Below are 16,473 nucleotides of genomic sequence, written 5' to 3' on the forward strand. Positions count from 1 at the left end.
TACTGAGCCGCGTTTCGTTCCAATAGCTATACGAATTTCTTTTTAAACTTCCTCGATGCAAAAATTAGACTACAGTTTATTAATAGGGGATCACATGAATATTTTATTGGCGTCCCACGCGCATTCCTTAGCCAAATTAGAGGATGTTTAGCCAATCGATCAGGCGTAGTAGCGACGTTGAAGAGCGGTCGGAAATGCCGAATCATCGATAAACGAAAAACTAAAATTAAAAACCCTCACTATTGTCAACACACGTGATATAAAATACGATACACTCCTCTCAAGAGCTTAACAAATATAATAACATATTTCAACTAATTTAGTCACATGACGATAAGTACACCGCCATTTGATGACCTCCGTAGTTGAGTAGTGTGTACACCGGTTTTCATGGGTACGCCACTCCGACGTCCCGGGTTCGATTCCCGGCCGAGTCGATGTAGAAAAAGTTCATTAATTTTCTATATTGTCTTGGGTCTGGGTGTATGTGGTACCGTCGTTACTTCTGATTTCCATAACACAAGTGCTTTAGCTACTTACATTGGGATCAGAGTAATGTATGTGATGTTGTCCAATATTTATTTATATTTATTATTTATGTGTGCATTGCGTGTTAGAATTTACAATAAAGAAAACCAATAAATAAATCTGGAGCCATTAAATATGAACAAAGATTTATTACTATTTTAGTTTATTGGTTTTATAAATGATTTCAATAGCCATGAATTTAGATGATCCACATCTACCGTGCGGCCCGTGGCGACCTTTACTTACTTCATCTACAGGACACACACGTATTTTTAATTCTAAAAACATGATTATATCATAATTATATAACATTTTAATTCACTAAGGCGTGCGCTGCACCGCCACCTAGCGGCGAGAGATATCAAAGTGGACAGTACAATAACACGCGTGAATAGTATACATTATACATATAATCAGCCTGTAAATTTCCCACTGCTGGGCTAAGGCCTCCTCTCCCGTTGAGGAGAAGGTATGGAGCATATTCCACCACGCTGCTCCAATGCGGGTCGGTGGAATACACATGTGGCAGTATTTCGTTGAAATTAGACACATGCAGGTTTCCTCACGATGTTTTCCCTTCACCGCCGAGCACGAGATGAATTATAAACACAAATTAAGCACATGAAAATTCAGTGGTGCCTGCCTGGGTTTGAACCCGAAATCATCGGTTAAGATGCACGCGTTCTAACCACTGGGCCATCTCGGCTCTCGATGTTTGTTAAAATGTGTAAATATTTTTTTAAAGTGACCATAAAGATTCTTGTAGCATTGTGCAATAAGTTATTTCTCTATATAAGATATCAAATAATATCCCCTAACCGCTTTAAGCTCGATCTTATTATAGTAAAATCGAGTTACGAGAAAATAAATTATATATTTAGTTAATTTCGCGGCGTAGGTTCAATCCTAAATTCCTGTTAAATTTAGATGGAAGGACGATAAACCAAACGATAAAGCCATATGGGAAATGAGGATCTCAATTAATTTAGTTTTTAATGTATTTCACAATTATATTATAATTAAAAACTATAACGAACTTAATTATTAATTTACCATCACTATCGCATACCCCAATAGAAAATCTTAACAAATATTTGCTCTTTAACATATGAGTGGCTAAAACTTCAACGATAATTAAATACCTATCTAGTTAAAAAATGTCTAATAAAAAATTCAACAAATTTAAAATCTACACCTTTGCTAAATTTTTAAGTATTGTGATTACAGATTTGATAAGGAACTCTATTGACTACAATCCCGTATAAAACCGACATAACTGCTGTATACTGATATATAGATTCTGAATTTTTAATGAGCAATTAATTTAATTTTAATAAACAGTAATACTTCACATGGATATTATTGTATGCGAAAATCTTGCCCATAAAACTAAAGTGTTTCTAAAGACAAAATATGTCAATCTTTAAAACATCCTAAAAGTTATCGCTGTTGAGTTATATATAACAACACGCTCTAACATTAATTAAGCTTAGAAAAACATAAAAAAAAAAATATATATATATATATATATATTTATAAAATGTAATTATATATATATATATATATATAATTACATTTTTGGACAACGTTGTTAATGTAAATTGTTAGCTTGTAACTTATGAAATATACAACACTAACCTAGCACTGAAGATGGTCGCAAGAGCCATGAAACATCCATCGGCCACTCTCGGAGGGCCGGTAAAGCACTTGTCCACGGTCCAGTCCAGCAGCGGTCCGATGTCGGGGTTGCAGTCGAGTAACAACACTATCGTCTCACGGGCCAGTTCGTATATCTATAAATAAAATAAACATGGTTATAAATATACGACTCGAGTCGAAGAAAATTTATTAAAAAAAAAAAAAGAAAACCTGTTCGGCGTGTACACACGTGATAAAAAAGTTAACCTTATTGCGTTACAATGAGCCGAGATGGCCCAGTGGTTAGAACGCGTGCATCTTAACCGATGATTTCGGGTTCAAACCCAGGCAGGCACCACTGAATTTTCATGTGCTTAATTTGTGTTTATAATTCATCTCGTGCTCGGCGGTGAAGGAAAACATCGTGAGGAAACCTACATGTGTCTAATTTCAACGAAATTCTGCCACATGTGTATTCCACCAACCCGCATTGGAGCAGCGTGGTGGAATATGCTCTATACCTTCTCCTCAACGGGAGAGGAGGCCGTAGCCCAGCAGTGGAAAATTTACAGGCTGATTATGTTTTATTTTATATGCGTTACAATTTAATTTATATAATTAAAATTTGCAACTCAAATACGACATTGACATATTATCCCGATCAATAATTACCCACAGACATTTAAATATATAAGATATTATTTTGTGATGAAGTTAAATTCGATATTGTATATTATACGTGTATGGACGTGACGTACAAATATATCAAACCTCTCATTGGCTCGGTCGCAAACTCGTATGTACATATGTATGTATGTTTGTATTTTTTTTATAAAAATAAATATTAAGAGATAATTAATAATAATATCTATTCAAATGTATGATTAATAATATTAGATAAGTACCTTATCGTTGGTGGAAGATAGCATCTCGCTGAGCCACGGGTAAAGAGATCCATCTTCAGCAAGCGCGGCGGGGGCGAAGCACGGCCCGCAACACACCAAAGCACTCATTGCCTATTAAACGAGATTATTATACATTTTTAGAAACATAATCAATTATTACGTGACAATTTAACAAAACTATGTGGTGAACTTTCGATTCCATCTAATGGTAGATGTTCACAGCCGCCATTAAACATTGGCTCTAAAAATAAATGTTAACCATCTCTTAAAAGGTCAATACGTTCTCCTAAACTAAGATGTCGTGCTCCTTCAGATATAGATAATATCAACACTGGCTCATTCATTTTCCGAATCGAAACACTACAATTAATTACAAAAAGACGTAATCTAATTACCATTATGTAAGTTTTAACATCTAAAATGTATTGTGTCTTACTTTGAGCGCGGCGAGGTTGAGCCTGTCGTCGATTTCTGGTGCCTGCGGCTGCGGCTCGAGGGTGCCGAGGTGTTTGGCCAACGGCCCACACCAGCCAGCGAACAGGCTGAACAGGCTCTTGCACAGCTCGCGTTTTAGCAACGACCCGTACATTTCAACTGCCATCGAGAACAATCCTGGTTAATACTAGTACTACTAGCGTTAAAGAGTGTGACTGTGTTATACCATAGGAAATTTATCATGTTCTATAAGGTATGAGCCTTAACAGACGAAATTGTGCGAAAGAATGAAACGAACGAAATAAATCGTCTCAAATTCGTACTGTTAAAATTCATACGAATTTAAGTATCCCATTCTCATCTCCCTCGAATTGAAAATTTCCAAAAATCCTTTTGCGAAAAGTACGCTGTGCTAGATTTCAAGTCAATCGGACCGATAGTTTCGGAGATCTCGCGATAAGTAGTACTCCGACGTAAATCCGACCACCTGAATAATACTAAAACATGTTGTATAAGAAATGTTTGAAATTAAATAGTACAAGTATTATCTTACGTGGAAAACTCTTAATGAGTTCAGTGACGAAGTCAGCGAACGTGAGCCGCTGCTCTCTGGCAGCTGGAGCATCTTTTTCTGCTTCAACCTCGAGACACTGCCGCACTCCCTCCAGGTACTCCGTGATGCTGGAGTGGAGGCCACCGCTCTCTAGCGCGTACGAGCTAAACACACAATTATTTTATAAAATATTGTGTAACTTGACACCTAATTAATTATTGATTACATTATAAACATGCAATCTTGTTGAGTATATATTTCATTGACTACTGGATTTTGACACGAGACCCAGTAATTATTGAATCTATACGTTTTTGTCAAACAATAAAGTATAATTTATATATAACTTGGTATTGGTTTAGATAATGAAAATGTTAGTTATTTGACATTTTTCATAAATTAGTTTTTTTTTTTTTTTAATATCTTACCTCGTAGCGAATGTTTTCCTTTGTGCAATGATGAGCAACATTTTGTTCAAATGTAATCGAAGGGCGTCACGTCGTCGGCGCCTTCGCATATTTTCTTGTTTGCGATCGACGGCCTCTCGCAGTAATGGTATTAGTTCTTCGAATAAATCCCTGTATTATTGTATAATTAATAATATTGTAGTGTTGACTTCGGTCACGTAACGACGCGCATCAGATCAGATCAGCGTGGTGGGAGACAGGCTCCAAACTATCTGCTCAACATCTTAGGCCTTTACCCAGTGATGAGTTATTAACAGTCTGTTTTTATTTTAGTTCGTATAATATGTAGGGCAGCGAACGCATATCCCGAGGATGCAAACCCCTGGTCTGGCCAATAAAAAGTTATTGTGTTAAGAAATTATTCAAAGTTATACTTTATTTATTTATATTGCGTTACATATGTGTGTAAACTATAAATTTGCATGAATATCCCAACAAATCTCTCTCGACAAGCCGAGATGGCCCAGTGGTTAGAACGCGTGCATCTTAACCCATGATGTCGGATCGGATTCAAACCCAGGTAAGCACCACTGAAAGGGCCTCTTCTCTTCAAAGGGCCTGCCTTAGCCCAGCAGAGGGAAATTTACAGGCTGTTACTGTATGAATATCTCATTTATAGGTTTAACCTTTACAGGAAGAAGTCTCCACTTCGACACCTCTTTAAGGCCATTGGTCCTGCGGTATCTTTTGTGTGTAATTGCCTTCCCATCGGGTTATGTGGTAAGGACTCTCTGTGCACCTGTGGCAATTTTCACAAGACAAGGATATAATTATCAAAAATAGAAATGAAAGTACTTGAGCGCGTCCGGATTAATATGTCCACAAGCCGCGACAGCCGCGTCCCTCACTTCGGGCGCCTCGCAGCGCGCCAACGGCACCGCGAGCTTGTGCAACGAAGCGGGCGCCGCGTGAGCGCCCCGGGCTTCGCCGCCACTGCGCTCACTCAGCGAGTCGGGCGACGAACTACATAAAAAGTTACACTCAGGGATTGTATCGTTTGTTTACTGCTTTACTATAAAATTATCTTTGTTTATTGTTATTGAAATTCGACAGAAACATAATTGTAAAGAAGTATTATTTGTGTATTTGTTTTATAACAAGCATTTGACAAGTAAACGAAAACACAAAAAGCCATATGTTTTCAAATTTTTGTAGCTGTATACAACTTATATATGACTAATTTCTTCAATAAATTCAAAATCTTTGCGATATAGATTAAATTTATAATTGTACAACGCTGTATTGTTTACAAATATTATACATACACTTATTCAAATTAAATCATATCAGTAGTCTCTGCATGTAAGTTGATTGTATTAATGGTACGTTGTTATGAAACAAATTACACAAATATAAATAATAATATTACACATACAGACATGTATTGATCAATCAACAGTGTGATTCGAATGAAACTACGAGTAGGCGTAGAATTAAAGCAGCGATGGCAACATAAACACAAAACTAAATGTATAGTATAAGCGTGATTCGATCAACAAGAGGCGAAACGGAAGTCATAATGGTAAAACATATTTATTCACTAACAATATATGAAATGTCGAACATGTCACACAAGATGGATAAGCGAAATCAGTCGAGTCCTCGATGTATTGTTGTAAATGTCAAATTCGATAAATAAATAAAAGTCTACGGAAACAATCTTCAAATTGGAAATTTACTTCGGACCGTGTTATTATCAAATTTTAGAAATTACGATCTAACAGAGAGAAATATTTATAAACAAATGAGACAAAATAAACTTAACTTTTGTCCTACGTAAGTGTGTATTTGTGAATGATAAAAATAATTATTATATGACAGAGATACATAGATACATTATTATGTATAAAGAAAAATAATCATTTATTTAAATCATTAGTTAAAAATTTAATAACTTATTTATTTTTTATATAAATAAAGATCGTAGAAATAAATGGGGGGGGGTACTACTACGTTTAGTCAAATAAAATAAAACTGCACGTCAGTTAATTGTCTAATGTCTGCGAATAGAAAGAACTGTTGAATTATATATCTACGTATAATTCCTACAAATATATCACTGAGGATATGCAAGAGTCACATGCCAAACATGCTGGTAACTTTATATTCAACAAAGTATAATTACTTTTGGATAGACAACGTTATAATTTAAGGACATCTAGCTACATCATCGCTTTCACACGCATATCTCTTGGCTCCTTCGAGTACTAATTTCTACTATTGAATCCAATTTGAATAAATCAATAGATTTTTTGTTAATAAAACTTATTCATTCGTTTTTTATTTAAGTATGAATGTAATTTTTTTTTCTAGAAATTGCGCGTGAAAGGCTTACAATAGGAAGACTACGTGAAGGGGACATTCAGAACGAACGACGAATTATACGTCAATATTCGAAAGCACCCAACGTTAACGTCACTTCGCGCTTAAACGTCAATTGACAGTAAATGATTAAGAGTGACGCAACGTTGAATGTTTTCTTGTAATATTTTTACCCCCACAGCGTCTCCGGACACGCAGATAGGAAGAGGGCGCTATCCAGGCAGAATAAAACGGTATACGTATAACAATAAAGTTCAAATTGTAATGTTGATAATTCCTAAACTGAAATATAGCTGAATAAATTAAAGATTAAAGTTTAAGCACTTGCATAAATTCGATTTATTCAACTAATTCGACATATTTTTCGTTCGATAAACTGAATGTCAAGAGTGCTTGAGTGTGTTGTAATATTCTGATATGTATTTGTTGTTTATTTTATATTAGCTGTAGGTGTAATAGTTTTAGTGCATATATGTTATATTATCTACAGGAGAGGTATATTTATTGTGTAAAATATAAAAATAAAAGAATTTCTTCATGCTTACAGAGGAGATACTAGGCAGACTTCTGATTCTACTCATGGCAAAGTAGGCTAGTTACATGATACTTTAACGTAACCTAGAAAGGTCTATCTATTTCTTACCACTGAGCGGTACGATTGAATTTGAAAGACAAGCAACTTGAATTCGAAACATCTTTCAAAGTCATATATATTAACAAACATCTACATATATGTACAATGGGAAAGATTGGAAGAAAGCGAGAGGTACTGTATTCGTATGAGAAGTAGGTATGAATGATCACGACGCAACACAAAATGCTGATAAACCTATTTATTATTATGGCCAAGTCAGAGTGATCGTATCGATTCTATTATTATTAAAGTTCCGATGATATGCAATAGCTGTGCACAGAACCTATGAGTGATGTAATGGACGATCAGACCTTCATCAGATGTATGGACAAGGTCCATGAAGCTATGAAAGTTATCCACGAAACATGAAATGCATTGTCGATTCCATCTCCTTTCGACTCTCAGATCGACCATGTTCGATGTTAATCGATATCCCTAAACCGGAAGACAAACGAAACCGATTAATTATGGCAACGATAATCGATAAGATATTCTGAAAGTTCCAGCGAGAGGGAAGCGACAAGTGCTGGAGACGGTGTATCGAACGCGTCGTGCACAGAGCGGGATGGAGCCACCTCGTCCGCTTGTGATGCTTGTGGGAGCGCGCATAGCTCAAGGGCAGCGTGAAGAAACCACCGGGCGTGTTGAGGCTCTCGCTGGACGAGCTCAGCGGAGCCGGCGCGACCCAGCCCTCCACGCTGAGGGACAGAGCGCCAGCGGGCTTAGACAAGGAATACGATGATCGTCGAAACAGTACCTAACTCCCCGTGCTTAATAATCTCGACAAACACACGAATAAAGCAATAAATTATATCAAACTATATTTTAGAGGGGTATTGTGGTTGGTTATTTGTTTGAATATCTGTTGAAAACGCTTGAGTAAATAAATCTCGCTCGCTTAAAAATTAACTTTTATTTACATCGTCTCGTTAATCGATAATCAAGCGACGAATCGATTACTCATTTGTTTTACACACATTCGAGTATTTCTACAAAGGAATGAATCAGTCAGAATGTAGGTTTGTCTAGGCCCGCAGGTACCGTATCCACCGACTTCTCAACTGAACACATCTATCATCATAATACCCATTGATAATATGAATAAACTGTTGCATATTATTTATTAATATCATTTTGCACATTTTTATCGATAACAAAATATAAAACACTCGATGTTACGATGGATCCATTGAAATTATATCGATAGTACTAAAGAATCATTCCTCTATATAAAATATATGCACACTAATATTATATTACGTGTAATTTAAATATGTTCGTCCGATAGCCGACTGTCATGCGTTAAATATTAATAAGATCCTAACATCTCTGGATATAATAAATACTAAAAATAATTATCAAATCACTGAATTAGCACGAATGTAAGTTTCACAGCAAAATAAGGATCACTACACGTTACCTAATGTTGTAATGTAATTTAAATTTAAAATATTTAAAAATAGACGTTATATTATTTCGATAAAAAGCCCATATATAAATATATATATATAAAAGTAAATACTGTTCAATAGTCTGTCTATGTGACGTGTAATTTTGTCTCTGATAAATATTGTACGAATTATTTTATAAAAATGGTACTCATTCATATTTAATACCAAATGACATTTCGAAAAGTTCAACGTGATCAGTTATAATTGAATCCAATAAGGATTTTCAAAAGCAATACTTATGTATTCAATACATAATTTATAATATTTCTGTCGACAATGGAATTTTAATTCGTTTGTTGGTCTTACATTTTTTTTATCGTATAACAATATTTTTGTTTTCAGTATAATATTGAAATATTTGGCAATTCAGGTGTTTTCTTTTTTTGAAACACGTCAGAATGTTATCAACAACTACACAAGATTGTATCGAATTTTTAGTAACTACCAAAGGTTTCGTCACAAATTTTATCAACGGTGAATGTTGCCAATAATATTCACTTAGACAAGCAGCTCAAGACTACCCGCCACGTCAAAACAATTGAACATTAGTATAATTTGGTTCAACTGTTATTTTCCGTTTTTTATTATTAAAAAATATTTTGCTGTTTACGCTAAGCTAAGAAAAGAGTAATAAGACGGGGAAAGTTGTATATTATCACAATTGCTTTAAAAATATCATTCGGTTTTTATCATAAAAATAATATAACTGTTCACGTTCCAATCTATTGTTAAGTGGACAGCGACGCAATCGAATATAAAAAATTGATTAACTTCCAATCCACTTAACAGAATACATAATATATATAAAAAAATATCATTTGTCCGAAAAAGTGTATATGTGTTTGTATGTATGACACTATGTGTTAATTCACCTCAGGCTTAGGTCGGGACTCGCGCATCTGATGACTGGGCTCGGTACAGCCGGCACCACCAGGTATGCCATTGTCATGTAGTACTTCCATACTTGCATATAGCCGTCTCTTTCCTTCTCGGGCTTACGGGGTAAAGCGGGACCGCGAGAGAGTAGAGACGCCCGATTGTCGTTTACCGGTCTGAAATAATGTTTTATAAGGAAATCGATATGTGAACTTTTAAACCTCTCGGTGTGTTATCGTGACAGTTTCAATTATAAATTCGGGTTATTTTACTGTTTTTCATTTTCATATCAGATGTTAAAATGTCGATTCGTTTTACAAAGAAAACTTTGTTTATAAAGCATTGAGTATTTATACTCATATACTCAATATTTAAAAATCGTGTCAATTTAAAGCCTTTAAAGTGTTTTTTGTAATAGATGCAACAATCACAACTGCTTCAATGTTTACTTCCTCACGCAGTCCATAAAATAACAAATAGTTTTTACGTACGCTGGTTCGATAATTGTATAAAGAGCGTGTATTCGTGCGTGCAGTATCGGCCACGCTTGTAACACAGTCGCGGGGCACTGAGCCGGCACCCGACTTTTCTCGAGTAAACCAAATAGAACCACCTAGAAATAAAGATACATAGTTTAACGAGCTTTGAAATTGAAAATATAGATTTACAATATTACAACCATGCCAATAAATAAAATCTCATAAATTGCAAAATCGACTTCTGCTAGTAGGGATAGCAGAAAAATTAAATAAAAAATTACCTCCCAAGGGTCGGCACCATTAGTGGAGCTCCCACTCCAGCTGTTCTTCGAAGATGTTTCGTCGTGTTGCAGTCCTGTTACAAAATCGTGATTACCGTGATTGCTTTTACTTATGACATTTTTGTCATTTATGTACACACACATGTGCACTATCTGTCAACCTCCTGCTTTACTGGACTTAATTATAATATATTCTAACTTAAATACCACATTCCGTGACAATTTCTCCAGTCATTCAAGTGTAGTCGAACAACGTTATGCATTTATATTGATAGTACGTACTTATTGTGCATAATTTTTTCGTTAATATTTCTTTCATCTAACTTATAGAGATCAGATGATTGTATTGTCTTCCAAACCTTTTTTTAATATAATAAACAGATTAGGTTTTAATTGTATCCCCACACGTACTTATCACTTAAAGATCATTATTCCCTTTATGGTCTCCTTAGTAACAGTATCAAGACCAATTTTTAATTTACCTATTTATTAAAACTAATAACGTCTCGTGTTGTCCACCATAGCATTCGCTACGGTGTCTGTGCCAAATTTATAATCCCTCACTACTGGGATACTTCCGGAGACAAATCAAACTCAGGACTGGAACCCATAAAGCTTCGGTTTCAGAATTATGACTGCAATAAATCAGTAATAAATCCATCCATAGTCGAATATAGCCACCTGTCATCACGTTGTCTATATGGAATCTAATAACGAATGGCTACTTACCGGCTGTCCAAACAGCATGGCTTCGTTCCGCCACCCACACTAAGTCAGGTTGAGCTGCTGCCAGTAAAGCTTGCTTCTCAGTCGGTGGCAGGATAGGTAAGCACTTCTCAGTGAAGTACGGTACGTGTATATCTGCTGCGTCTATGAGCGCAGGTTCATCTCTGGTGAGCTGTAGCCTCTCAAGCAAGTACTTAGTTTCTCTGAAAGCAAAGATTCAAGTTATGTAAATGTTGAAATTAAAAAAAAAAAAACTTTACGGTAAAATGATCAGTATCTATTTTTATTGTTATATGTAAGTGAGCAGTCAAATGGGTCACCATTTGTAAGTAGACACCAAAGCGCATAGACATTGGCGCTGTAAGAATTATTAACCTTCCCTACATAACACCAATGCGACACCAACCATGGGAGCTAAGATATTATATCTGCTGTGTTTGGATTACTACAATGGCTCAACCACGTTTCCAATCGTAACACAACAATACTAAGTACTGCTGTTTGGTGAAAGATTATCTGAGGAGTAGGTGGTACCTATCCGGACGAGCTTGAACAATTCAAATGTTGAAAATAATTTTCCAAAAAATACATATCAGTTACCTTAGGATATGGACAGCCAGGCGCCGAGGATACGCTTTACCCTGGCACAGCATAACCAGTCCCAAAGCCTCGGCCCCTCTGATGATAGAAGCGAGAGGTTCAGGCTTGGGTGGCGAAGCACTAGGTTCCCCATTCTTCCAACTCGTTACCAGTTGTAATAGCATTCGAAGTCCGTTTTCAACCAGTTGCGGTGATGTATCCTATTAAGTAATATTTGCTTTAGAAGCATCAAAAATTATAATTATTCAAGTTAATCTTCATTGATAACAATTAGAGTTACATTTAAAGGCTGAATTGCAACAGTTCTTTATGTAACAGATCACAATACAACACATACAAAAAACTGAGTTGCATATTCTCTCGTTTCAATTGTCAATTGAATTTAGCACACATGCTTCAACAAAAATAATATATAAACTATGATATAGTATAACAGTATAACATTATTCTACGAGTACCTGAACCTCCTTCGCTAGGAACTGCGTAAACCCAGCGAGAACGTCTTGCCGCCACTCCGGGAAGTCCACAATTAGCGTTTGTAGACTTTGGAAAGAAAGTCCTCGCAATTCTTCATCCATATGCACTGTTAGCCGACAAAGAAGATCGACCAGCTCGTTCGGACTCATGCCTTCCGGTATCAACCTGTTAATAGAGTTAAATGTATTAAAAGACCGCTACTACATTAAGTAGTATCATATTATAATACCATGATATGATATAACAAAATTAAAAATAGTTATATATTCAAATTTATTAAGTATAAAAAATAATGCATGCCTTGGTATTGCGGCAACACATGTCCTAAACAAGTCGATTCTCGGTTTCCTTTCGCCTGTATTAATCTCCTGTTCCTTTGTCACGTTTTGGGTATTCGTTAGCATCAATGGCCGTCCATAATGAGCATCTAGAGCCCTGAGGATTTCCACCAGAACCCGCCTTACGTATGGAAAATAGGCACTCATACCAATCGACCGAGCTGTCTCATCCGTCAACATTTTGTTAAGGAAAGTCTTCTTAACACGTAAAGTATTCCCTGAGGGTAGAGTGCCAGATGTTCTAGGCATAGGCGGCTCCCCTTCTTTCTGCTGAAGGCTATCAGCTACGACCAGGAACGCTCGGAGTCCGATCGACATTCTTTCCGGTGTTAAAATGATTTTGATGGGTCGTCCCACCATTAGCAAATCAAAGACTATTTCTCGCATCGCAAAATCGAGCCTCTCTTGCGCCACAAACTGTATAATTTTGACGAAGATGTTCAATGGTGTGTCACGTGGTACAACCCCTTTGGATCCTTTCGGGAACAGTGAATTCACAATACTCTGCAGCCTAGACTGCGTGGCTGAGTTGCTCTCGCACTTGATTCTGATCATGTACACCCAAAGAAGACGATACAGCGACTCTGTATAAAAAATAACTTATTTTACTCAAAGCGTCACTGTTAAACGAATAAGGCTCTCGTATGAATATGTTCTTATATTATATTTTATTTACTTAAACATTTATCTTAAAAATATAAATTATTTTACTTGGAACATACCTTTGGAAAAAATCTATGCTTTAGTATCAACTACTCAACAGTTATTTGTTAGTTTATAACTGTTCCTTTTAAAATAGTTAAGTAAGTCAGTGTAATTACAGGCCAAGAAGACATTGGTTTTGTTCTCACAGTTTGCGTTGTTAGTATAAAAAATGGTTCACAGATCTTACAGGCCGATGTCATTTGACGCTCTATTTCTTGCTATTTGGATAGTCTTTTAGGATTTCTATTAAATTTAAAAAAACGTTTTCAATACTTACCAAGTGCCACTCTGCACATTTTAGGGTCCCTATTTTTTAGATGTGACAGGCACATGGCGAGAAAGCAATGCAGGTTCGCCAGGAAGAACTGCTTCTGGGATACGCAAAGTAGACACGTGACCAGCGGGAACAGCGCCAGGCGATGTTTTGATTTGGTGCTCGTGTCTAGAGTGTGACTGTAGAGCATCTCGACGAAATTCTTGAGACATGGTACGTTTACTTCGTTTTTCACGGTCTACAACACACATAACACAACAATATAAAGAAAAGATCACTATAGCACAGAAACTTCTCTGTGTTTTTAATAAATGACAACAATCCACATTTTCATTACATTTAGTAAATTAACATAAGTTTCAAAATAATGTCAGATACATTAAAACTTTAATCATAATCAAATATAATTAATTTGCATTGTTAGCACTTACCGCTGCAACTGGCACAAGTATCTCAACGAATAGTCCGGCCAGCGCATGCCGGATATCTTTGTCCTTAACTTCGAGGAAGTACTGAGCACATTCTTGCAAAAATTGGAAGGACGCCTCGAATTCCTCAATTGGCACCATCTTGACTCGAAAGAACTTCATACCCATTAACAGGGATATTATACTTTGTGTCGTGTGAGGCGATGGCTCGCGGCTTTTTAGCTCCTATACGAGGGAAAATATAAAATAATAATATATAAGCTATAATTATCAAATTATAAAAATTACAAATGAGGTGTAGAATTTTATTTATAATATTTTCAAATCTAATTCCTTTGTTCAATATAGAAGCATTACATTTATTTATTGTATGTCAAATACAACCAACGGTTCGGGAAAGCAAGCACCTTGACCTAAAAAGAACCGGCGAAAGACACTCAGCGGGTTTATTTTTTGTCAAATTGTAATTATCAAAAAAATATATATATTCAGTGCTATTTTCAATTTTTTACGCACTTTAATGATATATGTGAAGCCTTTCTAGGAAAATTATACTTAAAATTTTCTTAATTTTATAAGCTCGATTGGAAGAGTAATTTTTGATGCAAATGAACGTTAACAAGGAGCGATATGGCATCGCACTTACTTAATTATTTAAATGTAAAATTATGTAAAGCCCATACTAAATATTATTGTAGAAATTATATGTAAATTGTACAATAAGGAGCGCCTTAAGTAGCCATGAAATGGCTCCGAGTGTGTGCAGCCTATTAAAATAAAATATAATCTGATTTGTATTTTTTTGCTTTACTCTTTGTCGTCCCACGCACACCAACACATCTTGTAAGCACAATCAGTCACTCATCCGTTAATAATTTAAAGGGGAAGAAGGCGCCTTCATGAGTGACTACATCTATACAGACAAATTCATTTGTTTCGTGTCCAAACGATGTCTAGTTTTAGTCTATTTTTAGTATATTTATGACCACGTGATTTACAGTACTCATGTCGTTTATACATTTCGGTGTTATTACAAATGAATTCGTCATAATGTTCTCCTGTTACCGGCCGAAAACACACTCACACAAGACAATCCACAGGACATATTTTAGTACACAAGAGTGTACGCAATCACAACACAAAAAGTGCACTTACATTATCCTACAACTATGACAAGATGAAGTATTTTCAAACATTATTAATTATCACAAACAATATACACACCTTTAATTCAGCTGTGAATCGTTTTCGCACGGAGGCAAAACGTGACTGAGCAAGCACGCCAATAACTTCTGCGTATAAATCAGCTATGATGTGCACGTTAGCTGCATTCGGGTTTGACTGCAAACTGGAACAATAAATAATAACATCTCACAATCTGATCGAGGAATCGGAATACTTTAGCTAATAATAACTTGATGATATTAGTATGGATGATACCAATAGATTTCCAACTTTATTTAGTCATATTTAATTATCTAACATACCATATAAAGCTAGATGTTTGTTTATTTTAATATTATGGCTCAGACCCTACCAATCTTATTTGAAAAATGATTCCATAGGTTGAATAGTAAATATTATAACATATGAAACCACAGGAGCAGCTCGTTAGATAGTATTTAACAAATTCGTACCCTTCTTTATAGTTGAATCGCTTGAAGGCCACATTCTCTATGTACTGCACGAGATCTTCATGACCCGGGTGGAAGGGTAGCTGCCGCAAAACCTCAATCAAGGCAAGACAGAAGAGGAACTCCACGGCTAAATCTCGCCGCTCCGCTTGGAGCTCCTCACAACTTCGTTCAACTTGCTCGGTTCCAGCTCCACTGCCTGATACTATGTAGATTATGCTGAAATAAAAAAAAAAAAATACTCAACTTTATCTGTTTATATTGTATTGATTTTTTTATGCGAGCTCTTTAAATAGCCCCATATATTACGTCTCGTCGATTTTTATTGTCCACTCTTACATTGAGTTATTGATAGCTCAAAAATATTCTTTTTAAATATTGTTTTATTTGTAAGTACTTTATATTATTACGCTTCAATATATGTTATTTGGAGTCTGTTTGATGGTGATCATTAAGACTAGTTGCAAATTTTAATGGAAATCAATATTTTACTCACCTTTTATTTCTCAAATCTTGATGAGGTTTTTTGGCTTGTTCACTCAGTTGTGGCGACTCCGCCATCTGCCTCTCCAACCAGCCGAACAGGGCTCGCAGCAGAGACGGAAGGCAGTGTTCTGCTACTGTACCAAATGCAGAGAGGATTTGATCTAGCTGTGGGTCTTCACCTCTCTGCAGGGTCTTGTTGAGTGGCTTTTCCTGAGAAAAAAATAAAACATTATAAT

The 16,473-nt window shown here is 35.9% G+C and overlaps 2 protein-coding genes across 2 annotated transcripts in view; one reads left to right on the top strand and one right to left on the bottom strand.

Annotated features, from left to right (window-relative positions):
- The window catches only part of LOC113404142 (protein furry), a 118,414-nt gene that overhangs the window by 97,824 nt on the left and 4,117 nt on the right, over nucleotides 1-16,473 (bottom strand). The window contains exons 6-24 of the mRNA XM_026644925.2: nucleotides 16,248-16,447; nucleotides 15,755-15,970; nucleotides 15,342-15,465; nucleotides 14,121-14,342; nucleotides 13,693-13,927; nucleotides 12,673-13,294; nucleotides 12,354-12,537; nucleotides 11,896-12,095; nucleotides 11,299-11,498; nucleotides 10,570-10,643; nucleotides 10,301-10,422; nucleotides 9,806-9,985; nucleotides 8,058-8,180; nucleotides 5,322-5,489; nucleotides 4,488-4,637; nucleotides 4,060-4,223; nucleotides 3,508-3,665; nucleotides 3,072-3,182; nucleotides 2,167-2,321 (exon numbers count right to left, since the gene is read on the bottom strand). Coding sequence (XP_026500710.2) covers nucleotides 2,167-2,321; nucleotides 3,072-3,182; nucleotides 3,508-3,665; nucleotides 4,060-4,223; nucleotides 4,488-4,637; nucleotides 5,322-5,489; nucleotides 8,058-8,180; nucleotides 9,806-9,985; nucleotides 10,301-10,422; nucleotides 10,570-10,643; nucleotides 11,299-11,498; nucleotides 11,896-12,095; nucleotides 12,354-12,537; nucleotides 12,673-13,294; nucleotides 13,693-13,927; nucleotides 14,121-14,342; nucleotides 15,342-15,465; nucleotides 15,755-15,970; nucleotides 16,248-16,447 — 3,608 coding nt within the window. The remainder of the gene's footprint in view (nucleotides 1-2,166; nucleotides 2,322-3,071; nucleotides 3,183-3,507; nucleotides 3,666-4,059; nucleotides 4,224-4,487; nucleotides 4,638-5,321; nucleotides 5,490-8,057; nucleotides 8,181-9,805; nucleotides 9,986-10,300; nucleotides 10,423-10,569; nucleotides 10,644-11,298; nucleotides 11,499-11,895; nucleotides 12,096-12,353; nucleotides 12,538-12,672; nucleotides 13,295-13,692; nucleotides 13,928-14,120; nucleotides 14,343-15,341; nucleotides 15,466-15,754; nucleotides 15,971-16,247; nucleotides 16,448-16,473) is intronic.
- The window catches only part of LOC113404122 (glycine cleavage system H protein-like), a 90,052-nt gene that overhangs the window by 43,094 nt on the left and 30,485 nt on the right, over nucleotides 1-16,473 (top strand). The gene's annotated exons all lie outside the window — the stretch shown is intronic.

Source organism: Vanessa tameamea, chromosome Z (assembly GCF_037043105.1).
Source record: "Vanessa tameamea isolate UH-Manoa-2023 chromosome Z, ilVanTame1 primary haplotype, whole genome shotgun sequence".
In the NCBI taxonomy this organism is placed as follows: Eukaryota; Metazoa; Arthropoda; class Insecta; order Lepidoptera; family Nymphalidae; genus Vanessa; species Vanessa tameamea.